Raw genomic sequence first — 27,233 nt, forward strand, 5'->3', positions numbered from 1 at the left:
GAGGTTTTCACTTATTCTCTCCTAGACTAGCTCTTCTTTTATTGCTTTTGGTTTCTGTTGTGTGTGTGCGTTCACTTTTGAATATCTACCAAAGTACAACTTAACGAGGCACAAGCTCTGCTTAGCAGCTGTTGTTTCAGTACCTACCTGGGCTTGCAACCACATGTGTTTTCACACGGAGTTTGCTCAGTAACGTGCGTAATAGGAGGCAAGAAAGAGCAACGGCCCTGAACTCAAACAGCCTTGGGTCGGTCTCAGCCCTGATGCTTATGGACCATGTAATCCTGGGCAAAGTTACATAATCTGAGCTTCAGCTTCCTCTTCTGTAAACGGGTGTAATACCACTGACTCACAGGGCTGTTGGGATGATTAAATAATGTCAGTGAGGTGCCTGGCCCCATACTGACCCATAGAGACTCTCCATAAAAGATGGCTATTGCCTTCATAAAAAACAATGCCACTCTGACACGGGCTACAAAGGTCAGAGAAGCTCTTATGTGGACTCTTCCTTGTTTCATATAGGCCAAAGGATTCAAGTCTGCAAGCAAACCAAGTTGCAGGACTCATTTTTATTTTATTTATAGGGCTCATCTTCCCATGGTACCTAGTACAGGTCTCCAAAAGAAACGTGATATAAATGATTAACTGCTGTGGCTCTGGTCAAGCATGTGTTCTTATGAAAACCAGGCACGTCCAGGGTTAACCTAATGTACAGGTCGATACTCGTCTCCCTCCTACAAAAGCTTCCAGATGGACCCCCCAAGACTTCCAGTCACCATCACTATTTTTATGCCAGGATATCCTGGTCCCAGGGATAACTGGCTGCCAGGGCTGGACGGGGGAACAAGACAGCCCATCACCTCACGTATCTGGACAGGCTGCCAAGGAGCATGGATGGGGCTAGACAATCTAAGCCTTAACCTAGGATGACATAACCAAGGCAACATGCTCTCTCATATGCCCACTGACATAATTTAATGGACTGAGGTCTTTCATATCCTAAATAGCAGTGTGCTCACCTCAACCCTCCCCTGCCCCCCAGGAATCTACATCCACTCATACATTCAGGACTCAGAGGGAAGCATAAGAAATGGATGCTCAAGCGAGGCTGAAATCAGTTGAAAACTATGAGGAGTTTTCTTGAAAAGTAATCTTAGGTTTCTCTACTTTCCCAGAAGGATTGGGGCAGGGTGGGGTGGGGACAAAAGGACATCTTTCCCATACAGTTGCTTTTTACCTCAATCCTCTCCTGGCCTAGTTTTCTATTACAAATTAAAGCTGAAGTGGTCGTGTATCTGAAACGCTAAGTGTCACTTACCCTTTGCCGCACTTGGGGTTGGGGTTGTCAGAAAGGAACATAGGCAGGAATTTCATGAAGTCTTTACCCTGGGGCCGCTGTCTGCCCTCTGGGGTGAGTGGCCGGCAGCGCACGCAGGCAGGGTCGATCACTGACGGAAACACAGAGGGGGGAGCCACTGGTCAGAAGAATGGGTCTCTAGATTTCACTTAACATTTTATTTATTTTTTATTGTACTTTAGCTGAAGGTTTACAGAGCAAACTAGCTTCCCATTAAACAATTAATACACATTGTTTTGTGACATTGGTTGCCAACCCCACAATGTGTCAACACTCTCTCCCTTCTCGACCTTAGGTTCCCCATTACCAGCTTTCCTGTCCCCTCCTGCCTTCTCATCCTTGCCCCTGGGCTGGTGTGCCCTTTTAGTCTCATTTTGTTTTATGGGCCTGTCGAATCTTTGGCTGAAGGGTGAACCTCAGGAGTGACTTCAGTACTGAGCTATAAGGGTGTCCGGAGGCCATACTCTCAGGGTTTCTCCAGACCAGTAAGTCTGGTCTTTTTTTTTTTTTGGTGAGTCACTTAACAACATCTTAAAATACTGATAACAAAATGAGAGAAAATATTTTCCTGAAACTTTTCCCTTATCCAAAGGCTTCAGCCCCACATGCCTGTCACAGTCTAGTATATGTGAGATGCTGATTTCATCTCAGGCAGACTGTGTGACAACCACGACTGGTACTGTCAGAGCCCAAGGTTTCCATATTTTTACTGAGGAAGTTCCAGTAAAAACCTCAACATTCTAACAAAACATAGGGCAACAGTGATAAAAAATAAAAAAATAAAAGGAAAGAAACCCTATGGGAGGGCTAAGGTGAGAAACCAATCAAGAGAGGCCGTCGGCGTAGTCAGAAAAATCAGAAGCCTTCTCTGAAGACCAGAGTCCCCATACGTGGAACGATGGGTCGGCCTGCAGCTCAGCAGGTGTGGCTGTCTGGGACAGGAACAACGCAAACATCTTTCACAGAGTGAGCCATTAAGGAAAGGGATGATGACAAAGGGATTAGGACCCAGCGCTGGCAACTAAATAGGTAAACACTGAGGTAAAAGGCAAATGATTTTTAAATTATAATCTTAAACTTCTGATAAAAAAAAAAGGAAAGATTTAGCAAAGGAGAGAAAGTACCTGAAGCATTGCAGAACTGATTTGTGATATTGGAGACTCTACAGCAAGATGACTGAGGCTTAACCCAATCGAAATAATCATCAATCCAGGACGAGGGAGCAAAGCCTATTCGGGTGCTAGAGAAAAGGAGATAAAATGTACTGACACGCCCCACAGCGGGGACGTCTTCAGTTTCGCTGCTTGTTCTTGAAACATCACTTCCTCTTCTACATTTTATACCACTACCCAGTCAAATTAAAAAAAAAAAAAACCACATTAATACCTAATAGAATTCAAAGTATCAAGTAGTAAACTAGTCCTTCAAGGGGTTTTGTTCAGGTAAAGTCAAGATTTAACATACGTTTTGAATGAAGCCAATTTTTCTAAGAAAATCTATCTGCAGTGGGAAGCTTCGGGCCTGCGTGGACTCCTGGGCGGAGAGCACCAGCTGTGGTCCGAGAGGACGGTGGCACTCACTAGCTGTCCAGCTCGGCCGCGTTAAATAACTGCTGGACTAGGGAATCGTTGTTGCACCCCGTGCCACCGCACACCATGTTCTGTCCTCTCAGGGACGTATAGTCATGCCCTTCCTCCAGGACAAAGTACACAGGAGGCCCCGCGTGGAGGTACCGGTTGAGGGACTTGAAGTAATCCAATACGTAGGAGTCCTAGAGAAAGAGTAAGGAAAAGAAAAAAGTAACGCTAAAGTTCTGACAGTAACTAAGCCAGCTGATTATCATGAAGCATGGGGTGGGCAGTGGAGGCTACTGGCCGAGACCCCTTCAGCCCAGATACTTGACTTCCTCCACAGCCAGTCTGCGCTGGGGCCCCAGCGTGAGCCTCCTGTGGTCCCACCATCAGAAGGGCATCTCATAAGCCAACCGGCAGGCCGCTCAGAGTCCATGGTTGTGCCCAGGGGCTGCCTGAGAGTCCAGAATTCCAAGGCGGCTGCGTGTACAGAGCCTGGCGGTAGCTCCCATCACCCTGGAGACTCTGCTGGCACTTGCGTTTAGAAGTAGGCGTTAGCTTGAAACACCTGCATGCATGCTTTAAAAAATGTACTCAGCATCAGCTAAACAAGTTAAAATAAAATAGAAAGCACCTTACATCTGGCATTGAAAGAGACTGATTCAATCCAATGTCTACTTTGTTCAGCACTGCGATGCTGAATGACAGGACCCCCACAAAAATCGCTACCTGGAATGAAAAGGGGGTTATGAGACAGAGACTGCTTAGTGTCATAATGAATTTAAGAACATAAACAAAATCTTAAATACAAAAAAACCCTAGGACTTTGCTAAACTGAAAAGCAAGTTTAAATGTTATGCAAAGAAAAAATGGAGTATGAAGTAGTGGCTGAGGTCACAGTATCTACAGTCAAACTTCCTGGGTTCAAATCCTGGCTCTGCCACTTACTAGCTGAGTGACCCTGGGCAAGTCACCTAAACTCTCTTAGCCTCTATTCCCTTATCAGTAAAACAGGAAAAACAAGAGACTTATTGTACCAGACAGCTGTGTGAATTAAATAAGAAAATCCAGATTTTAGCACAGTACCCAACAGATACTATGTGTCCAATAAATGTTATATATTACTATTACTTTTACTATTATTAGAAACGAATTTATGTTTTCAGTAGAGAGGTGATAGGTCATTGCTGTTGGCTACATTCAGTAATACCAAACCCTAAAAGGCTCTTCCGTGGTTGCCAGGGATTAGGGATGAGGGAGGGTAATACTATAAAGGGGTGGCAGAAAGGAGATCATGGTGGTGACGGAATAGTTCTGTATCAACTGCAGTGGTGGTTATAGGAGTCTACACATGTGATAAAGATGACACAGAACTATATGTACACATTGTACCAAAGTCAAATTCCTAGTTTTGATCCTGTACTGTAATTATGTAGGATGCAGCCATTGGCGAGACTGGGAGAAGGCTAGCTAGTCCTCTTTGCACTACTTTTGCAACTTCCTGTGAATCTATGGAAACCCTGGTGGCGTAGTGGTTAAGTACTACGGCTGCTAACCAACGGGTCGGCAGTTCGAATCCACCAGGTGCTCCTTGGAAACTCTATGGGGCAGCTCTGCTCTGTCCTATAGGGTCGCTACGAGTCGGAATCGACTCAACACCAGCCGGTTTGGTTTTTTGGTTTGTGAATCTATAATTATTTCAAATAAAAAGTTAATATCTCCGACTGATAAAAACTAGCTAGAAAAACATTTTATACATTTCAACCTGTTTTTGTATTTTTGTATATGTATTTAACAGCTGTCAGAAGCACCTTCCCAAGCTGTCTGATTTCTTAGAAGGCATGTGACAAATCTGCTTTGGGGAGAAGAAAGAGAAAAACCACAAATGTGCTCATACCACAATCGGCCGCATCCAGTCCTTAAGCAGAAGTGGGGAATAGGAGTTTTTAAAGAATTGAAACAAGCAGCTCTCAGAGGCTTGGACACTTGTTCCATCGTCAGCACCTCTCACACAGCAAAGGATGTCTAGCCGATTTTTCTGAAGGGACACAGAGTCACAAGGTCACAGAAAAGACCCTCTGCCTGCTTCATCTAGATTTCTAGACTCAATTAAATAGATTACAATCCTGATAACAACTTACCTCTTGACGCTTAATGTCTAAGCCCAAGAGACTCACAAAACACGTAATCTGAAGGAGGAAGTCGATGAAGATGGCCATTCCCGCAAACAGAGAGAAAGTATGAACGGCTGGCATCACTGACAAGCCTCCTACAAGGCAGAGAAAAGCTGCTGTATCGCCACCATCTACAGCAGAGGACTCCATGCACATCTTACAATCACGTGTACACTTCATACATATGAAAACAGGAGCCAGAGAGGTCAACCCCTAAGACCCTTGCTCCCCACAAAGATGTGCTGCACAAGTCTATGTGGATATCAATCCAGAACCAAGAGAAGAGCCTATAAGGCCTGTTTTTCAAAATGGGAACAGCACCAGAACTACCAGGGAGCTGTTAAAAATGCAGGTTCCCGGGTTCCAGCCCTGTCCTACTGAATCACAACACAATGAGAATTCAACTCCAATTCTACTGTATTTAAAAGGCTCTGTAGGCAAATTTAGACACATTATAATTTGAGAACCATTGGTATAGGCCATTTTTTAAAAATTTATTTAGATTTTATTGTGGTTTAGGTGAAAGTTTCTCACTAAAAAGTTATACACATATTGTTTTGTGACATTGGTTGCAATCCCCATGATGTGACCGCACGCTCCCTCTTTCCACCCTGGGTTCCCCATGTCCATTTGTCCAGTTTTCCTGTCCCTTCCTGCCTTCTCTTTTTTGCTCTTGGGCAGGAGTTGCCGATCTGGTCTCGTATATTTGACTGAACTCCAAAGCACATTCCTCAGGTGTGTTATTGTTTTATAGGCCTGTCTAATGTTTGTCTGAAAAGTGGGCTTCGGAAGTGGTTTCAGTTCTGAGTTAGCAGGGTGTCCGGGGCCATAATCTCGGGGTTCCTCCAGTCTCTATCAGATCAGTAAGTCTGGTCTTTTTTTGTGAATTTGAATTTTGTTCTACATTTTTCTCCTGCTCTTATCTGGGACTCTCTATTGTGATCACTGTTCAGAGCAGTCAGTAGGGGCAGCCGGGCACCATCTAGTTCTTCTGGGCTCAGGCTGGTGGAGGCTGTGGTTCATGTGGGCCTTCAGTCTTTTGGGCCATTGTTTTCCTTGTGTCTTTAGTTTTCATTTAGGTCATTTTTTATAGTACCTTCTACCCTTCATTTAGAGAGGGACATCATTTTCTATCAACATTAGTCTCTTGCTGTAGTTACAATGAGGGGTTCCAAGTCAAACGCATTAGGGTAAGACTCAGAAACTGCAAGCTGGCAGCCCATGGGCCAGACTGTTTGGCCCACACTGAACTGACCTATTTTAAGATTAAAAAAATTTTTTTTAAAAACTAAGTAGCCAATATTTTAAAATGAGACTGTACACAAAAATCTAGATTTACAGCTTCACTTAAAAAACAATCAGCCCCAGCAGCACTGAGCCAGCAACAGTCCCTGCCAGTTTTAGAAGGGACACACAGGTTCTAGGTGCCACAGTACCCACCGCTGCTACTTGTCACCCCAGAGTCACCCCACCCTGAAGCAGAGTGTGTACTGCGATTTACCATCACACTTGCGTTGGTCTTCTTATAATTGCTGTTGTTGTCATCAGGTACTGTCGAGTGGATACTAACTCACTGGGACCCCATGTGACAAAGTAGAGCTGCCCCGTAGAGTTTTCTAGACTGTAACTGTTACGGGAGCAGACGGCTAGGTCTTTTTTCTCAGAGAGCCGCTGGGTGGGTTCGAACTGCCAACCTTTCAGTTAATAGCCAAGCGCTTAACCACTGCACCATCAGGCTCCTAAGGAAGTGACCGAGAAGGGACACGAAACCCTTAACCCTCTGATCCGAAGTCAGACACCTTAACATACAATAGAGGTAAAAAGATTTTTTTTGCACCTATGTGGCCACCAAAAGGACTATAATGGTCACAGGTTTCAAAAAGCACGTTGCTTTGTGGAAATGAAGAATAATCTGTTAACGGTGTGTCTGCGTTGAAGACACCACCTATGATGGCCCTGTGTCAGATGACCTGGTGTCCGTGCAGGCATTTCAGCTGGAGAGTCACAGGCTGCAATCTTCGGACTTAAGTGACTCCATCCAGCCTCCTCCTCACTACCCTTCAGAAATGGGGCAGACAACACACTCACAAGTCTACCTAGCGATTTCTCGTGTGCAAGAAGAACCGAAGTGCTGAGCTCCCCCTCCCCACACTTGCCTTTACTCTGGCTCCTTGTATTGAAGTAAGATTTAAGGACCTCTGCTCATTAATGGGAGCCCTGGTGGTGTAGTGGTTAAGTTTGGCTGCTAACCAAAAGGTTGGCAGTTCGAATCCACCAGCCACTCCTTGGAAACTCTATGGGGCAGTTCTAGTCTGTCCTATAGAGTTGCTATGGGTCGGAATCAACTCAGTGGCAATGGGTTTTTGGTTTTGCTCATTAATGTGTGGACAGAGGAGGAAGACTGGCTATGAGAATAATGGCAAGGAGGTTTCACTTGCAATCCAATGTCTATGGATTTGAAAGTTGCTGCTTCCAGTAGTGTGTTGAGGAAGATTCTGTGGCTACACAAGAATGCCATTTCCAAATGGCAACATTTGCCATGAGTGTCAAAAGAAGGGAGTAGCAAGATGAGCTCTACGTGTCTGACATCTTAAACTCCAACATCAACACCATCCTGAAATTTAACTTGAGAAAGACATGCGCAAAGTGATACCCAAGACACCACCTCCAACTTTTCCTGTGGCCCACCAAGTGACACCTTCCGATTACAGAATAACCTCAGAGAAGGATGCAACCCAAAGGGCATATTCAAGCAACTAGCTCCTCCCTCTTTTCCCATGCTCCGCCGACTACAGGACTGGTAAAATTCAAAGAGTAATTACCTAAGAAAAACACTACCGTCTCTGAAAAGGATGACAGGAACATACTAGGAGCCACTTCCCCCAGGACCCTGCCCACTTGCTGATCCAGTGTTTCCCCTTGACGACGTTCATCTCTCTAAAAAATCAAACAAAAATACATTAAATTTGCAACATTAAAGTTCTCTAAATAACCATGTCATGTGATAACAGTAGAGAAAAATGATTAGTAGCATCTGCTTATAGTATATGCTTATACGCATATAAACTTTGGTGGGGGACCCCAAAGTTCTCACATTAATTCATTCAGAGTATTCCTGCACTCCTGAGCTAGACAACTGTTGACAAACTCAAGGAAAGACAGGATCACATTATCAGAAAAATGCATGGCACACAGGCTGCAAGTAGCTAGATCATTCAATGACCCTGGGCCATGCCACCTAGTCTTCACTCAGGCTATGGGCTACAGACAAGGGGACCATGAGAGAACCAATTGGTCAAGACCATTGTCTACAACAGAAGGCCTTGTCTTGACCTTTTCTTTTTAGTAGCACCTTTGAACAAATGTGTAATTCTTCTACACTATGTCGAGAGTCATTTTAATAGCGGTTATACCCAAAATATTTTCCAAAAGCTGTTCGCCCTTCTTGCACAGGTGGGAAAAAGATACTATTTAAAAACCAAATTCTCACTTTGTATCTAGTCCACCAACCAAAGAAAGGGGTGAAACTCTTGGTCCCAAAATGCTCAGAACAAGGATACTAGTCTTCTGAAAATCCAGGAAGGGGAGGGAGGAAAGAAAGCCTCTTCATTTCCATACTCACAAATACTATGCCTGGAGGCAAACAGCTGGTGACAGACCCCGGGGCTTGGACAGATGGCCAGGGCTGTGGGGACATGTAAACACACCTGGTAGGTCTGCACCAGGATGAAGATGTTGTCTACCCCCACAGCCAGCACCAGGAACGGGATGACTTCGATCACAATGAGGGTGAGAGGGATCCCGATGTAGCTGAAGATGCCCAAGGAGCAGGCCACCGAGCTCAGCACAATCAGGATGCCCGCGATGCCCAGGGAGATCTTCGAGTCCACCTGGGAGGTGCAATGCAGACACGGGGCATCGTTTAGAGCCCTACACGCTGCACTGAAAGGGGCTCAGTTTTACTTCTTTACTTTTATCCAATCTACAGTAAAAAGTACAATTCTCGTTCTAGAGAAGACATGAAACACTTCCAGGTTTCCCAGCAATGTGTTTTATGAGCTCACGTTCTTATGTGATCAAGTGGACAAATTAGAAAAAGCTGGATTATGTGATATAAATGTTAGTTTAAGATAAACCAAAACACTGGAACTGAAGAAAACAGATGCACGAAACAGAGATGCTGCATGTAAGTAAAACACAGGGGCATTTAATGCAGTTTGGAACATCATGAATTGGGACTAAGGAGGGGCAAAATAAGTAGGGATTGACACAGTGGCTGCAACGATGGGCTCAAGCATAGCAACAATTGTGAGGATGGCGCATGACCAACTAGTGTTTTGTTCTGTTGTATGCAGGATCGCTATGAGTCGGAACCGACTCAACGACACCTAACAACACCAGGGCAAAAATATGATATGCCGTGCAATGCCATTTCTCTCTAACCCACAGACACACTCCACTTACCAGAAGTCTGTTACAGCTTTTGATGTGCCCCAAGGCAATGGAAATGTATAAAAACATGACAGCATAGCTAATGACAATGGTGAAGACATCGCTGTTGCTTTCACGGGTTACCTCATCTTCAATACTTCGTTCCGCAGTGAAAGAAATGGTCAGATTTGGGTTCTCATAACTTTTCACAAAGTTAATAAACCTAAAGAGGAAGCATAATTTTGTATTTTCAGTGAAAACTTCGTGACAGCTAAGTAAGAAATGTCTTCCCAACTTCAATAACACAAAGGTCACGCTTACTTAACCTTTGTCGCGTATCAGGGTCTTCTACACAGAGACCAGATTACGCCACAGTTCCAGACATGTGGAATTTTCTACTGTTAGAGCAGGTCTAGGACAAGTTTAAGTGCTGGCTCTGATGGTGGCACAACATGGTGAACATAATTAACATTATTGAACTGTACACGTAGAAATGGTCAAAACGGTAAATGTCTCATTATTTGTATTTCACCACAGTAAATCGGCCCACATTTTCTCTATTTACTTTTGTCAGAAAAGATTTTCAAATGAAGTAAATTATAATAAATAATATACCTTGCTCGCAGAACAAAATGTAAAAAGAACCGAAAGGCATAAAGTGAAGAGTAAAAGGCCCCCTTCCTCCTTAGTCCCCTCTTCCCATTCTCTAAAGGCAACAACCATGGTTAAGTTCCCGGGTCATACGCGTGATATTTTTCTTACGCAAGGACAGCATGCGTAGCATGTATTTACCTAAACATGTCGATCCAAATTTTTATTTAATACATCTTGGACTACTTCTCTACCTCACTTTAACCTGCTGTGGTCGAGTTGATTCCAACTCCTAGTTACCCTAAAGGACAGAGTAGAACTGCTCCATAGTGTTTCCAAGGCTGTAAATCTTTATGGAAGCAGACCACCACATCTTTCTCCTGTGGAACAGCTGGTGGGTTTGAACCGCTGACCTTCTGGTTAGCAGCCGAACACTAACCACTGCACCACCAGGGCTTCCTCCTCACTTTAACTGCTGCGTAATATTCTTTTGTACAACCATGATATACTTAATTTAACTTCTCCCTCGCTAATGCGCACCCAGCTTGCTCCTAGTTTTTGCCTTTAGAAAACACTTCAAGAATATTTTTATACATAGACTTCAGCATTCTTGTGCAGGAATATTGGTTTAAACAATCAGCTTATAGATCACTTTGTTTACAGATGTCAATGAAAAATGATTATCACTTAGATCTGAGGTTGGTTAACTTTGTAGAGCCAAGTAAGTGCTCGCCACAAGTGTCCAGCTTCCAGCAAAGGAAGGGCCGTTTGTTAGACCCCTGTCGGCAACTCACTCTCTTTCCCAGGCCTGGGCCCTCTGCAGCTTCTCTGTGTCGTTGTAGTAATTACTGACAGGAAAGGTAATCACGAGGGCAGTGGCATTATTGTAGTTTTGTTCTAGAAAGGAAAAGTGTGACATCAACAAGAAGGTTACAAGCGTGCAGAAAACTGGATAAATGCGAGGGAAGGTGGTCACATGGCTGCTGATGCCACTCCCTGAGCTCCAAGGATGAAAAGGAGTTGACGGAAACAGCCTGTGTGTAGTTCAGTTAGTGAAGGAAGAGGATTCTCTATCTGAGGTAGGAAAAGTTATAATTCAGGAAGAATATCTTTTTAAAAAAAATTTTCTTTTTTTACTACATAGTATGTGCATGCTAAAAAATTACAAACCAAGCAGAAAAGTATTCGGTGAAAAGTCTCTCTCCTTTCCAAATCCCCTTTAATTCCCATCGTTCTCCTTCCACAGTGATCATCTGGCATCTTTCCACAGATACTCCATGCACACATCAGCAAACATGCACACATCGGCAAACACGTGTATTCATTCTTCCCCGTCCTCCTTTTTTACACAGATAGTAACATACTGTTCCACACCTTACATTCTAAAATTCTGTGTCATGGAAACCATTCCATTTTAGTATATAAGGAGACTCCTTATTCTTTTTCTGCTGTATAATATTTTCTAGTAAAAGTTAACCAATTTCCACTTCATGGACATTGTTTGCTCTTTTTTTTTTTTTGTTATAAAAAACAAAACTACAGAGAATAACCTTACAAATATTTTTTAAATATGTGAAGTACATATTTGTAGAATAAATTCTTACCAGTATAATCACTGAATCAAAAAGTATATATATTTCTCATGTTGATAAACTTTCCCAAAGTGTCATCCAAAGAGGCTGTAGCATTTTGAATTCCTTTATTTGATAAAGTATTTATTGTGCCAGGCATTATTTTAGGCACCAGGGATACATCAGTGAGTAACAGAAGAGAGAACAATCCCTGCCTTCCTGGTGCCGACACTGTAGTAACCAATTTACCCTCCACCAGTGATGGAGAGGTTCCCCACACTGTCACAGACACTTGCAGGATTTTATCAGACTCTTAGATCTTTGCCAGTTGAGCATTTTCCCCGTATAATTAAAAGACATTTGTTATTTCTTCTTTTAATAACTTTTATATTTCCTTACCCATTTTTATTTTGGATTAAGAAAATGTCTGTCCTGGACTATGGAACATAAAATGATACTCATGAAGAGTGTGCTTCTTAGCTGAAGTAGATACAGGAGACTAAATGGGCAGCTCCTGTCCGGAGTTGAGATGAGAAAGCAGAGAGGATCAGGAGTTGGTTGAAAAGACACGGGAAATCTGGGGTGGACAGGAAGAGTGTGCTGTCACAGAATAGGGAGAGCAACTAGGGTCACATAACAATGTATATATAAATTTTTGTATGAGAGACTAACTTGAATTGTAAACTTTCACTTAAAGTACAATAAAATGAAATTAAAAAAGAAAATGTCTGTCCTTTCTAATAATGCTTCCCCCCGCAATTTGTCATTTGTTGTTTGATTTTATGATTTTTTTCCTCCATGCAGGAATTTTAAATTTTTATGTAGTCAAATTTGTCAGTCCTTCCTTTTGGCTTCTGGGTTTTGTGTTTTGTTTGGAAATGTCTTCTCCATTTTAAGATTAAAAAAATCTTCCTGTGTTTTCTTCTAGCTATTTAATGGTTTTACTTCTTACATTTCAATTTTTTTATTTTTTTATTTTTTATATTTTATTATACTTCAGGTGAAGGCTTTCAGAACAAATAGTTTCTCATGAAACAGTAGTACACATGTTGTTTTATGACATTGGTTAACAACCCCACAACATATTAACCCTCTAAATTCTCAACCTTTTTTTTTTTTGGTGAAATACACATAGCCAAAGATACACCATTTCAAAAATTTCTACATACACAGTTCAGTGACATTGACTACGCTCTTCCAATTGTGCTGTTATTCTCACTTAAAATGAAGGCTTACAAAACAAAATAGTTTCTCATTTAACAGGTACTACGAATGTTGCCCTATGACAATGGTTAACAATCTCACAACACATCAACAATATCCTTACTCAACCTTGTGTTCCCTATCACCAGCTTCCTTGTCCCCTTCTGCCTTCTGGCCCTTGTCACTGGACTCCTGTACCTCGTTAGTCTCATTTGGTCTTACAGGGCTGTCCACTCCCAGGCTGAACAGTGAACCTCGGAGGTAACTTCATCACTGAGCTAAAAGGGTGTCTGGGGGCCATACTCTCGAGGTTTTGCCAGTCTCCTTTAGGCCAGTAAATCTGGTCTTTTTTTTGTGAGTTAGAATTATGCTCTACATCCTTCTTCAGCTCTGTCCAGAACCCTCTGTTGTGATCCTGGTCAGAGCAGTCAGTGGTGGTAGCCGGGCACCATCTAGCTGTACTGGACTCAGTCCGGTGGAGGCCTTGGTAGCTGTGGACAATTAGTCCTTTGGACTAATCTTTTCCTTGTATCCTGTTCTCTTCATTCTCCCTTGCTCCCGAAGGGATGAGACCAGTGGAGTATCTTAGATGGCCGTTTACATTTCAATCTTTGATCTATCTGGAATTTTCCTCTTTTTTTGGTATAAGGAATAAGGTAGAGCTCCAATCTATTTTCTTCCCATATAATTAGCCAGTTGCCAACACTATTTTTTCCCCACTGACTGGAAATGCCATTTTATCATATGAGGCACCAAACCAAACAAAAAAAACCAAAGCCATTGCTGTGGAGTCGATTCCGACTCATAGCAACCCTACAGGACAGAGCAGAACTGCCCCCATAGGGTTTCCAAGGAGCAGCTGGTGGATTCAAACTGTAGGCCTTTTAGCTCCATATGAGGTACAGTAAATTTTAAATACAGGTCACAACTTATCCCCTCCTACAGAGGAGGAAGAGAAGACCTATTTGGCCTTACTCATTGCACCTGCTGAGCTGCCTGTAATTAGGCTTCAGATGCCAAAGGTGTCATATGAACTATCACCCCACATGCCAAGTACAATCTGTCCCAAGGAGCTACAGGGACCAGTTCTTTAGCAAAACAACTGATTCTTCCACTATAAAAGCATCTGAATTTTTAACCAACTGGTTTAGAGGAAAAAACAAATCTATCAACTTGGCTTCTTTTCCCCATACCTCATATATTCCCTCTTCCCCATTAGAGAGGTTCTTTTTGTTGTTGTTGTAGTTTAAGTGAAAGTTTACAATTCAAGTTAGTCTCTCATACAAAAATTTACACATACATTGTTATGTGACCCTAATTGCTCTCCCTCTACTATGACAGCACACTCCCCCTTTCCACCCCTGATTTCCCATGTCCATTCAACCAGCTCCTGACCCCCTCCTCTGCCTTCTCAGCTCATCTCTGGACAGAAGCTGCCCATTTAGTCTCCTGTATCTACTTGAGCTAAGAAGCACACTCTTCACAAGTATCATTTTATCCCATTAGAGAGGTTCTTAACCTGAGGTCCATGGACCCCTCAAGGGTTCCAGAGATGAACTTCAAGGGCTCCAGGAACGCTCTGAAACTGAACAGCACAGTATGTGGATGTGCGTACCTGCATTACTCTGGGAAATGGGTTCTTAGCTTTCAATAGCTTCTCAAAGACACACACACAAAAAACCAGATATGTTGCTGTCAAGTAGAATTCTGACTCATAGTGACCCTAGAGGACAGAGTAGAATGGCCCCACAGGGTTTCCAAGGAGCACCTGGTGGATTTGAACTGCCAACCTTTTTGGTTAGCAGCTATAGCTCTCAACCACTACACCACCAGGTGATCTAAAAAAAGTTAAGAAACAAAGAATCCACTTTTTAAAAAATCCAGAATAAATCCCAAAACCAAAGCCAAAAGAGATATATTTGGGTTTCAAGACATAAGGAATTAATAAGATGGCTCCATTCCTGAAATCTCTGTAATTATCATTCGTCTGCGAACGACAGAGGCAAGACTACTTTATCTAATAAGAAAAGGAAAAGCTCCCTACTTACCATCGTAGCCTCCTAACACAAGCCACGGGAACACAGGTCCACCAAACGTACCCAGACAAGGATCGTGGAGCAAGCTTGTATCATTCAGAGAGGTGGGAGCCCTGCCAGAAAGAAAATGCCTACTCATTAGAACAAGTCTCAAGACATCACAGAGACCTAAATATTTATACAACAAACACTTTTTGAGGCTTACTATATCCTAGGCACAATGGGGGCCCAGAGGTCACTAAGTTGAATAATTCAGCTCAGTACATACACTTAAAATAAAACCCACTGCCATCAATTCCACCTCACAGAGACCCTATAGGACAGAGTAGAACTGCTTCATAGGGTTTCCAAGGAGTGGCTGGTGGATTCGAACTGCCGACCTTTTGGTTAGCAGCCATAGCCCTCAACCACTACACCACCAGGGTTTCCTACACGCACTTGCGAGCTCAGAATTTACTGAGCAAGAGGCTGGCAAATACGGCACAGCACCATCTGTGTCACACAATGCATGGCACTCTGGGGGCATGGAGGGGGCAGCAATGAACACATGGGGAACTGTCTCCAAAGAGAGATCAGTGCAGACCAGACGTCCAAGGATGAGGGAGGTACACCAGGGAGGGAGGACAGGGTGGGCCACCCCCTGCAACGGTGGGAGGGGAGGCGGAGAGTGAGAACCGCTGTGCAGAGAGAAAGAGCACGGTGCTGGGGGAATGTAAAATGTCCTCTGTGTCCACAGCATGGGGTGCCCATGGGGGGAGGGGTGACCCCCGAGGGAGGGGTTGACTCTGGAATGGGTTAGAGACAATGGAAAAAGAAGCTTTAGATGCCATGCTAAGTAGTTTGAATTTTTATCCTGTAGGCACTGGAATAATTGAGAGATTTGTGGGAAGGGATATCATAACTTGGGGGGCAAAGTGGCAGAGGGTCTGGAAGTGTGAAGGACACAGGAAGTAGCAGAGAGCCCAGTCAGTAGGTCTGCAATGGCCCAGACAAGAGACAGCAGGATCAGCACCACAGTAATGCAGGAAAGACAGAGGGACAACCGGTGGGTGGGGGAGCCAACGTTTCAGGACTGAGGTTCTTGCACCTAATCTGGACAACCACCCTTCAGAGTCGACAGAAGATGGGGCCATGTCCCTGGAGGCAAGGTAACCCCTCTCAGTCAAGTAGCCTGCAGGGCTGAAGCTGGGGGCCGAGTTCACCTCAGCCCAGGGCCTGACTCTGCCCCCCATCACGGATGCGAGATCATGCAGAGATAAAGCTGCACGTTCCAATAACTGGTAGATGCTGATGCCAGTAAATGACAGGGGTGCAGGGAGAGAAGCAGAAGCAGGCTTGTGTGGGGTGGGCTGAGGTTGTGGTTCCTGCAGGACCTCCTGGGGAAAAGGGCCAGAAAAGGCTGCAGGGCAAGGACAGAGGTGGGAGCTGGAGGCAGGCCTGAGGTCACGGAGGACACACACAGGTACAACTACGAACAAAACACACTCCTGACGCCCAGGAGTTGTTTACAGCAGCATTTTCCCACCTAGTAAAACCATGCCCCCTTCTGATAAAACACCCATCTCCTACACCTCGCCCCCCCAAAATTCTGTTAATTTTTATTTTGTAAAACAACAGAAACTAAATAGTTATTTTCTCCGAATATAAAAATCATAAAACATTACATGTTTCCCCCAAATTTACCATGCCTCCCCTGTACCATCTACCCTGTTGAGAACTCTGGTTTTGGGCACATGGATATATACCTACTGTTTTATGTGGTATAGCTCACCTTTTTAGAGGTGACTTCCTTGAAATAAACACAGCCTGATGGCCTCAAGGGTCATATTCTAATAACAAAAACACTCAGAACCTGAGGTCACCAAATAGGACAGGGGTCAGAGGGGTCAGCTCTGAGACATGGATAGGTGAGCAGCATACTCAAAGGGGGAAGGGGTAATTTCTCTGTTCCCATCTTGAAGACACGATAACCGTGTGGTTGTTCTACTGGCTGAGTAACTTGTCTCCAGGTCAGGTCAGGTCAAACAGCAGAGCGTTCCTGGACAGCAGGTCAATCCTGTGTCACTGCCACTCTCGCTTCCAGGGACAAGCCTGAAGGTCACCTCACCAGTCACCATGCACAGCTTCTCTTTGTGGCAAATTCAAATTATAAACCCGCCCTCCCCAGTTAGACATCCATCCTACTGGAAGCAGTTTCAGGTCATCCAGTGCAAAATTCCTGCCCCTGCCCTTCGAGGGGAGGCTGTACATTTTAAAAACAACTTGGTATCATGATATAAATTTATATTTGAAAGGCAAGAAAAAGCACTACAGGCTTCTACTAGCTCAACAAAACCTTAGTGGGTAGTGGGGGACACGAAGCTGTGTGTTATCAACTGTGCAAGGGTTCAAGGTTGAGAGATACCTGCTGTTCCTTCATCAGATACCACGTGAGCACTCCTACCACAGGGCCTTTGTACTTGCTGCTCATTCTGCTTGAAGCACGTTTCCCTCAAGAGGCTTCCTTCTTTCCTTTCCCTGCCCACTCTCTCTACAGTAGTACACTCCACTGCTTCTATCCCCACGTCCTGTTTTATCTTCCTGCACAGCAACCTCCTCTACCTGATGTTGTATTATGTATCTACTTGTTCATCCTTTGTCTCCCCCCATTATAACGTCAGCTTCAGACAGTAGGATCTGTCTGTTCACGGCTGTGTTTTTAGCACCTTTAGAAACAGTAGGTATTCAAATATCTACAGGATAAACGAATGACTATCTCCTTGAAGTGTAATTTTCCAGAAGCAAATATGTCTCTGGCCACTTACCGCACACAGTACAGAAAATGCGTGTGGTAGTCTGCGTACACAAAGAACTCGTCCCCTGTTTTGTGGTCCAGCATGGAATGGCTGTTCTGGAAGTAATTTAACACACTCAGAATGGTGCAGTTCTTGTTATACGGTGACAGCGGGGCCAAGCAGATGTCCTCAAGCGTCACAGTCTTGTTGTTATACGATGCAGTAATGTTTCCGATGGCTGTCTGTAAGTCAAGAACCTGAAAAAAGCAAAAACAAACCAACCCAGACAAATGTCAGCGTGCTTTCAGATTTTGACTAACGATGGCCCTGAGGGGTCAAAAGATAAAAAGAATTTGGGGAAATGCTTCCTAAAGTGGGGTACAGGACAAGGTGCACTGTGGTACAGTCTAATGACACCAAGGACCCAACTTAGGGTCCAGCAAACTGAGACAAAGACTCTGCTTGGGAGCGTCCATCCAGAAAGACGGCGGGGAAGGAGGGGTCGGTCCCACTATCTGGTACCAAACACAAACGAGACAGACATCGGCACAGGACACACGGACCTCTCCCCTCCTGCCCCGCCTCCAGCAGTAACCAACATGGCCAGAGGGGAGATGGAGCAAGATCCCTGGTATTCTCAGACCCTCCCCTTCACCAAGGTACTACCTACTGCCTCGCTACATAGTACAGTTATTGATACATATTCCTGTATTTTCTAATAGAGAATAAGCTCCTCCTGGTGACTATGTTGTTCATCTTCTGCACAAAGCAGGAAGCCTGATAAACTTTTGATGAATATAAACTGAACAACTTGGGGAAAACCAACAGATAATTACCGGGTGGAAAAACAATTCAATTAAAGTCTTGGGACAGTTGTTTTGTTTTTCAAGGTACCAGACCTTCTGCAGGTGAGAGCATGGGGCCCTAGTGGCACAGTGGTTAAGTGTTTGGTGGCTAACCAAAAGGATGGCAGTCTGAATCCACCAGCGGCTCCTTGGAAACGCTATGGGGCAGTTCTACTCTGTCCTGCATGGTTGCTATGAGACAGAATTGACTCGGCGGCAACGGGGTTTGGTAGGTGAGAGCAACGTTTAAAAGAAAATGTTATTGTGTGATCATTCCGTTAAAACACAATGTGGGATGTAGTTTATCCACAGGTATAGTTCTCCAAGGCAAGTGTGATAAGGGAAGATGGGAAGGTTTAAATGCCTTTCTAAGAGAAGTGGGTTGGCATCTTATCTCAAATGCATACTCTTTCGAAGGCCGGTCGGAAGCCCGTGGTCCGCCCATGTACTCCTGCACGTGGATCAATGACGGCCCAGCGGCCTCTCCCCTAGCCCCCAGGAGGGCAGAGAGGCTTCATTCCTCTGGATCCTAGCATATTATTTTCAGTTACCAAGGGAAAAAAATTTCATAAATCCCTAAGGTGAATTCTTCATAAACATACTGTTTCCATACAGAAATGCTACCTAAGTCTTCCTCTGCTCATCTCAATCTTAAGAAAACGGCAAGATCTACTACTATGTGAAGGAAATACAAAAGTGGGCTACAATACAGTTTTCATTAAGTGCAGCACCTATTACTTACTTTCTTGAAAAATTAGTTAAAAACACCTTTACTTTCACCTTGAAGATTTTTAGAATATGCCAGTACACTCAGCCCAAATCCACACCAAATAGAACTGGTCAACAGACAACCAGGTCTGCCCTCCTCCCTGGGACCGATTTCTGCATATAGCAGATTACCTGGTGCAAAATCTCTATGTTAAGTGGAGGTCCAAAAGGCACGTCGGCCCCCGAGGGGTACGGCTGGTAGATGTGCTTGGCAGTGTGGGGGGCTCGGATGATGAGCTGCTCCGTGCGGAAGAAAGGCCCAAAGTGCATGTCAAAGTACTCCTTCTCCCAGCGCGCCTGGCTGCCAGGGGCTGACCAGAGGTCGATGGGATTGGTCGTGACCCGCATAAACACCAGGCCCGATGAGCACATGCCAATGAAGACCAGGGAGAAGATGATGATGCAGCCGGGGTTTCGGACGCAGAAAGCCCCCCACTGTGTGAACAGCTGCCTCAAATAGCCCTCAAAGGCTGCACTGAGCGGGTCGCAGCAGGATGGCTCCCCTGGAAGAGCGGAAGAGGAAGGGAGGGTGGAGGTTAAGAGCCAAGCCATTCCTGAAAGTTGGAACAGGGAAAGCATTAGCTACCACTACAGACGGCAGTCACCCGAGCCCTCACAGGACATGCACAAGAGCCTCACTGGCCCTAGCTATCATCTGCTCAGTGACACCCTTCCCCGCCTGCCACAGGGAATGACATCCCTACCCACAGGGGAACAATGCTCGCACACAAGCCTTCCACTGAAAAGCAACGCTCTCGGACTACTCTGTCTAAAGCAGTCCTCCCATCAACCCTGGCCTTCCACTCCTGCTCTCAGCAGGCTAGGTCCTCTCCTTCACTGCTCTGATCCAGCCCACAGCTACGTCATTACCATTACTGCTCACTTGGTTCTGACCTGCCACCCCAACTAGACTGTTGGTGCCACAGAAGGAGGGTCATCTCTGTCCTGATCACAGCTGTGCCCTCAGCACTGACACCCCGGCTCACTCACGGCAGGTACGTAAACATTAGGAGGGAATGGACACTCATGCCAACATCATCCAAACATGCTTACCTTTGTCACTGGCATTGACGGAAAATGCTATATTGCTGTCAATAGGTGTGTACTCAGAGACAAAATACCGTTTTCTGAAAAATAAAAGTGTGTAAGTAGTATTAGGGGACTTAATCACAATGAGGCTGTTATGCTGTCATTCCCATTACCCTATTCAAAGCTTACTTCGTCATTCTGTTTTCTTCCTCCTCCCAATCGCTGTCTTTCTTCCCCTAAACCCCTTGCTCTGGGTCCCTCTGCTCACCAATCTTAGGAGAAGATTTAAGAAAGTATTTTAAAAAGCCCCAACAAACTAGTGAGGAGTAATTTCACCATGCAGTCTTCATTTACAAATTTTAGGCCCTGGTGGTACAGTGGTTAAGCGTTTGGCTGCGAACCAAAAGGTCGGCAGTTCGAATCCACCAGGCGCTCCTTGGAAACCCTATGGGGCATTTCTACTCTGTCCTATACAGTCGCTATGGGTCATAATCGACTCGATGGCAACAGGTTTTTTAAAAAATACACCATCCTCCCCAGTAGCAATGAGCACAACTAGTGTACAGAGCGTGGTTTCTAAATAACAGAAGGAATCAGGGCTCCTTGTGGAAAAGGTTGATTCCAGGGCTGGGTCAGGGAAAACGAGTCTGGAATATCTGTGACGCCAGAAAACTAGAAAGCGCTCCAAAAAGCAAAGGGGCATACCAGAGAGACTCAGAAGCCAACCAGAAGGTGCTCCCAGTGACCAAAACTGGGATACTCTGAGTAACAAAATAAATGTCAGTACTGGCTATAACCCACAGAATAATAATTAAAAAAAAAAAATCCATGAGTCCATGCTGATGTAAATAATTGAATAAGTAAATAAATGGGGGAGAAGGGACAACTCGTTGAACAGAAAAAGTCCAACTAGTAAATGCAGAAAAATGAGGGAAATGCAATGTCACCACCAGGCAAATATCACAATAACTGCTGCAGACAACATCCACCAAGAGATGCTATAATCAGAGTGTGAAAGTTTGAGGAGAAACAGGATATTAGCATAGTTTCAAAGTATCTCCTCCAAGATACTGATCACTACAAAAAGGAAAATCATTAACTTTGCTGAAGACAAAGCCAGCAGACACCACCTTAACCAAGAGATCAAAGTTGATGTTATGGATTGAACTGTGTCTCACAAAAATATGTGTCAACTTGGCTAGTCCGTGATTCCCAGTGTTGCATGATTGTCCACCATTTTGTCTGCTGATGTGATTTTCCTGTGCTGTAAATCCTACCTCTATGACGTTAATGAGGCAGGATTAGAAGCAGTTACGTTAACGAAGCAGGACTCAATCTACAAGATTGGATTCTATCTTAAGTCAACCTCTTTTGAGATGGAAAAGAAAGAAGTGAGCTGAGAGACCATGTGGACCTCACACCACCAAGAAAGTAGTGCCAGGAGCACACTGTGTCCTTTGGTCACAGGTTCCCTGCGCTGAGAAGCTCCTTGAGCAGGGGAAGATTGCTGACAAGGACCTTCCTCCAGAGCTGACACCCTGAATTTGGACTTCTAGCCTAGTAGACTGTGAGAGAATAAACTTCAATTTGTTGAAGTCATCCACTTGTGGTATTTCTGTTATAGCAGCACTTGATGACTAAGACAGTTGACATCACCATGAATAAGATGTGGACGTTATGCACCCCTGATGTGACACAGTGAGAAGGACACAATGCCACTTGTGGGTATTCTTGCCAAAAACACACAACCTCAATCTACTCATGAGAAAATATCAGGTGAAGCCAACCGAGGGACATTCTACAAAATACCTACTAATCTGCACTCTTTAAGTGTCAAGGTCATCAAAGGAAAGGAAAAACCGAGGAACTGTCACAGAGTGGAGAAGACTTATTAATGAAACAAAAAATGAATGAGATGCAGGATCCTGGACTGGATTCTGGAACCGTAAAGGGGCCTTGGAGGAAAAAGTGGTGAAATCTGAATAAAGTCTGTGGTTTAGCTAATAATGTTTTACCAACAACCTTCTCTTGGTTTGGTAATTGTCCTGTGGTTATGTAAGTTGTGAGTCCTGGTGGCACAGTGCTTAAGAGCTGCCGTTAGCCAAAAGGTTGGCAGTTCGAATCCACCAGCTGCTCCTTGGAAACCCTACGGGGCAGTTCTACTCTGTCCTGTAGGGTCACTATGAGTTGGAATTGACTCAATGGTAATGGGTTTAAGTTGTAACACTGGGGAAGCTGAGTGAAGGATATGCATAAACTCTGTGCTATTTTTGAAACTTTTTTTCTAGGTCTAAAATTGTTTCAAAATAAAACGTTAAAAATTTTAAAAAAAGTACTGTCCTAGGGGCCCTGGGTGGTGCAAACAGTTAAATGCTTAACTACGAACTGAAAGGTCGGTAGTTCAAATCCACCCAGAGACACCTTGGAAGAAAGTCCTGGCAATTGACTTTGAAAGATCACAGCCATTTAAAAAAAAAAAAATACTGTCCTAAATTAAGATGCAAATATCTAAAAGGATCATTGTATTACATCTAATTAGAAATGCAAGAAACCAGAGAAACAAGATTTGAATTAGATTCAGCACATACGACCTTTCTATTAATGAATGGGTGATTAACTAACTTCAAATGTTTAAACTTCTGAAGAGGTCTTTGAATGTTTACTAGTTGCAGGACATAAGCAATTCACGGAAGGCTACTAATGCAGAGACTTGCTTCCTGTTCTAAATAACCAGCGTCTGCCAAGTAGAAAGCTAAAAGTGCCACTGGGTAGTTTTCTTCTTCCTGCTTCAGAGGATGAATAAAACTGCTTACCTGTAGCACCACACTGCAAAAAATGATCCAAAAAACACAAGCAAAAATGCCATGTAGGTGATCCACATGATGACATACATGGCATCCAAGCCAAAGATTGTCCAAGGAGCAGGAGGGGGTGGGGGCTGGGGCTTGGGGCCACAGACAACTGAGCAGTCCTCGCAGCTGCAGGGCCCTGTGACCTCGTCCACAGCCTCGTCACAGCCCTTGGTGGCATTGTTCATGGGCTCCATCCCAAGCACTGGAACGTCTACAGGAAGGAACTATGTTGAGTGAATGTCTCAATTAAAAAAAAAAAATCATTAAACATTTTTTGTCTTAAATTATATTTCAACCCAACAATAAGCACACTGAAATAAATGTAAGAATAAAAAAGCCCACGGTTTTTGTTTGATAAAATTATGTTTTGCTGCTTAGTCCTCTAAAATTTTAAGTTACCTCACTAACTTACACGAGGTTTTGTCACTGAGAACTGAATACACTATAAACCAAGGTAAACCTTAAATCATGCCCCACCTCCACTCTGAGGAGCTAGTCAAATGCTATAGCAGAGTTTCGAAAAAAGCCTTTGTAACACTTTCCAGCCTTTTTTTGGTAACAGTTTATTCTTTCAGTTATGTAGCAATACCTGAGGGCAATTTTTCCTTTCATCTTCCATTCCCACAGCCCTTCCCTAAATGAACCCTAGACAGAACTCTACCTCTCTCTCTCTCTAGTACCTCTCTCACTGGAGAGTCACTTCAGGTACTAGTCATCTGAAACCGTTTATTTTCCTATTGCAGATGATGGGGTTTGGGCTTTCAAATAACATCATAAAGGCACCAAACTTGGGAGTCTTTATCCTCACCTGAAAAAATGGGCGTGATGGTGAAAGGAGCCTGCCCATTATCCTTGTTGAACATGTACTCAATCCAGTTGGTGGCATTGCAGGCCTTGGCGTCCTTCCCACACAGCAGCCCCAAGGCTTTGTCATTACTTGAGGGGGCCTCCACGTCCCGGCAGGCATTGTACATGGCTAGAAGAGGAACCCCAGGGAAAAGACTGAAAGCTGGTGCTTGCTTTAACTCACCTGGGAGGTCTTATGGAAGGAAGCGCATGTGGGAACACTGAACACTCTGTGCCCTGCAACCAGGAGCCACACTCGGTGAGCAGGCTGGACGCAGGATGGTAGACACAAAGGGTGGAACTGAGATGACCTTCAAACTGGGCTCTCCCCCTGCAAATAATATTCTAGGCTAGATTCCAAGTAACTTAAAAGTAAATCACAGACAGGAAAGGTTCCTGTTACCCTGTGCCATTTCTTACAGCACGTTAGAGATGCTGAGTGCTGCAGAGAAGAGCATGCTCGGGCTGAGGAAGGAGGAGCTATGAGCCTGGTTGGTACCTCTGCAGCCAATGAAGTGGGTTCCAGGAAACCTCTGGGGTGGGATAATATACAGCTGGAGATTTATGGAATTTATGGGGAAATCTGGTTTCAGGGCAGAGGTCATGTGTGAATGAACCTAATAGCTATTCTTTTTGGTTTTATTTCAGTACACATAAAGAAGACACACTAAATAAGGGTCATTCATATCATGATATTTTGCACGTAAGAAAGTAGTAGTAATGGGTCCTATAGTGTTAATTTTCATTTGCCAGCCCCCTGCTCGCTTAAAACTTTCTAGGATCTTCTTCCCCTGTACTTTAAGGAGATGTTTATAAATTCATTCTGTTTTTCCCTTATTATAAGACAGCTACAGTAACTGATATCTCCCACAGAACCGTCAAGATACTATTCCACTGCCTTCTGGCCTCTATCATTGTTGGTGAGAAAAATCTCTTAACAGTCATTCTTTATGATTTGTCTCTTCTTTCTACTTGTTTTTAAGGTATCTGTCTTTGGAGTGTTATAGTTATTCTAGATGGGGCAGTGGTGGCTCAGGGGTAGAATTCCATGTGGGAGACCCAGGTTTGAGTCTCGGCCAATGCACCTCACGTGCTGCCACCCGTCTGTCAGTGGAGGCTTGCGTGTTGCTATGACACTGAACTGGTTTCAGTGCTAGGAAGAAAGGCCTGGCGATCTATTTCCAAAAATCAGCCAATGAAAACTCTATGGATCACAACGGTCCTGTTCTGTCACGCATGGCATCGCCATGAGTCGGGGGCTGAATTGACAGCAGCTAACAACTCCAAAGCTCTATTCAGGTGTGTTAATTCTTTTTAATTTATCCTGCTGAAGGATTCATTTTGTTTGTTAAATCTGAGGATTCATCTCTCATCCATTCTGGAAAATTCTCAGCCATTATGCCTTCGCTTATTGTCTCTTCTCAACTCTCTACTTTTTCTACTTCTGAAGTTCCTCATTTCATCCCACGTGTCACTTCTTTAATGGTTCCAGATCTTTACATCTCTGTGCTGTTTTCTGGGTAATTCCCTCACATCTTTCAGTTCACCATCTGGTGTTTAGGTTTTATTTTATATTTCAAGCATACAGAAAAGTATGGAGACTGATATAATTCTTATGTACTCACCACTAATCTATATCAATCTTACCATTTTACAACATCTGCTTCAACTTTAAAAAAAAATGTACTATAGATACAGTTGAAGCCCCCTAACTATCCCTACCTGCACCCATTCCCCTTCCCTAAGGTGACTACATCCTGAATTCGATGTTATCATTCCCATACTGGTTTATATACTACCATGACATATTATATACATAGATGTATAGTTCTAATTTGTTTTAAAAATTCACATAAAAATGTATACCATACACAGCCCTGGTAGCACAGTGGCTACTAACCAAAAGCTTGGCAGTTCGAATCTACCAGCTGTTCCTTGAAACCCTATGGGGGTAGTTCTACTCTCTCCTATAGGGTCACTATGGGTTGGAATTGACTCGACGGCAACATGTTTGCGTTTTGTTTTTTTTCTTTCTTGTATACATGTTCTGAAACTTATTTCTCAGTCAACATTTTTTAAGATTCATTCATGCTGATAGGTATAACACTAATTCATACATTTTAACCATTTTTTGTATTCTTTTATAGGACGATGACTAATCTTCCAACAAATTCATCCATTCTACTAGTAAGCACTTAGTGCCTCTAATTTTGCATGATCACATTAATGCTACAATGAACATTCTTACCTGGGTCCCTCTGTTTACACGCAGAACACTTTCTCTAAGGCGGGCATCTATGAGTGAAGTGCCTGGGGTGAGGTTATATGTACCGTCAGCTTTACCAGGTATTCCAAAATTGTTTTTCAAAAAGGTTTCCAAACCCTCGTACCAATTTACACTAATGATGCAGTATATTAGAATTCCTACCGTCCCACATTCTTACCAATACCTGGAAATGGCTAACTTTCTAGTTTGAGCTAGTCTCACAATGTGTGAAATGGCAGCTCACTGTTTAAACCTGCATGGCACTGATCACTAGTGAAGTTGAGCATCTTTTCAAAACTTTATTGGTGCTATCTTCTGATCTGTCTACTGCCTGTTTTTTAAAACTGATTATTTACAAAACTCTACTTGTTCTAGACACTAATCATGTGTATTCATAAATCTTTTCACTTACAGTTTTTGTTTTCCCTCTCTTGTCTAGAGAGTCCTGGTGGTACAGCGGTTAAGAGCTACAGCTGCTAACCAAAAGGTTGGCAGTTCGAATCCACCAGACGCTCCTTGGAAACCCTGTGGGGCAGTTCTACTTTGTCCTGTAGGGTCGCTATGACTCGGAATCGACTCGACGGCAATGGGTTTCTCTTGTCCAGAAATCCTTCCTTACCTTAAAGTCATAAGGATATTTATTTCTAAAAATTTTAAAGTTTGCTTTTCACATTAGGTTTTATAAATAATTTATTTTTAGTACAACATGATAGGCAAAAATAAAAATTAGACGAATATGGATAATCAATTGTCTCGGCCCATTTACTGAGTAGCCTACCTTTTCCCTCAGTGATATGTCCCTACACACCTGCCATTTATCAGCTTTCCATATATCATGGTTCTGTTTCTGGACAGAATAAGCTCTCTCCATTCTGGCAGGATGTCTTTATATTTTTTGGTAGGTTTTTCCTAGGTACCT

General features: G+C 43.7%; 1 protein-coding gene across 1 annotated transcript in view; it reads right to left on the reverse strand.

The window, feature by feature from the left end:
- The window catches only part of NPC1 (NPC intracellular cholesterol transporter 1), a 53,571-nt gene that overhangs the window by 4,488 nt on the left and 21,850 nt on the right, over positions 1-27,233 (reverse strand). The window contains exons 5-20 of the mRNA XM_012558936.2: positions 24,011-24,178; positions 23,164-23,413; positions 20,375-20,448; positions 19,454-19,824; positions 17,739-17,965; positions 14,947-15,047; positions 10,919-11,021; positions 9,567-9,756; positions 8,810-8,992; positions 7,925-8,039; positions 5,070-5,197; positions 4,826-4,966; positions 3,568-3,657; positions 2,938-3,128; positions 2,482-2,597; positions 1,319-1,448 (exon numbers count right to left, since the gene is read on the reverse strand). Of these exons, the coding sequence (XP_012414390.2) occupies positions 1,319-1,448; positions 2,482-2,597; positions 2,938-3,128; positions 3,568-3,657; positions 4,826-4,966; positions 5,070-5,197; positions 7,925-8,039; positions 8,810-8,992; positions 9,567-9,756; positions 10,919-11,021; positions 14,947-15,047; positions 17,739-17,965; positions 19,454-19,824; positions 20,375-20,448; positions 23,164-23,413; positions 24,011-24,178 (2,578 nt within the window). The remainder of the gene's footprint in view (positions 1-1,318; positions 1,449-2,481; positions 2,598-2,937; positions 3,129-3,567; positions 3,658-4,825; positions 4,967-5,069; positions 5,198-7,924; positions 8,040-8,809; positions 8,993-9,566; positions 9,757-10,918; positions 11,022-14,946; positions 15,048-17,738; positions 17,966-19,453; positions 19,825-20,374; positions 20,449-23,163; positions 23,414-24,010; positions 24,179-27,233) is intronic.

Source organism: Trichechus manatus, unplaced genomic scaffold (assembly GCF_000243295.1).
Source record: "Trichechus manatus latirostris isolate Lorelei unplaced genomic scaffold, TriManLat1.0 scaffold00199, whole genome shotgun sequence".
Lineage (NCBI taxonomy): Eukaryota > Metazoa > Chordata > Mammalia > Sirenia > Trichechidae > Trichechus > Trichechus manatus.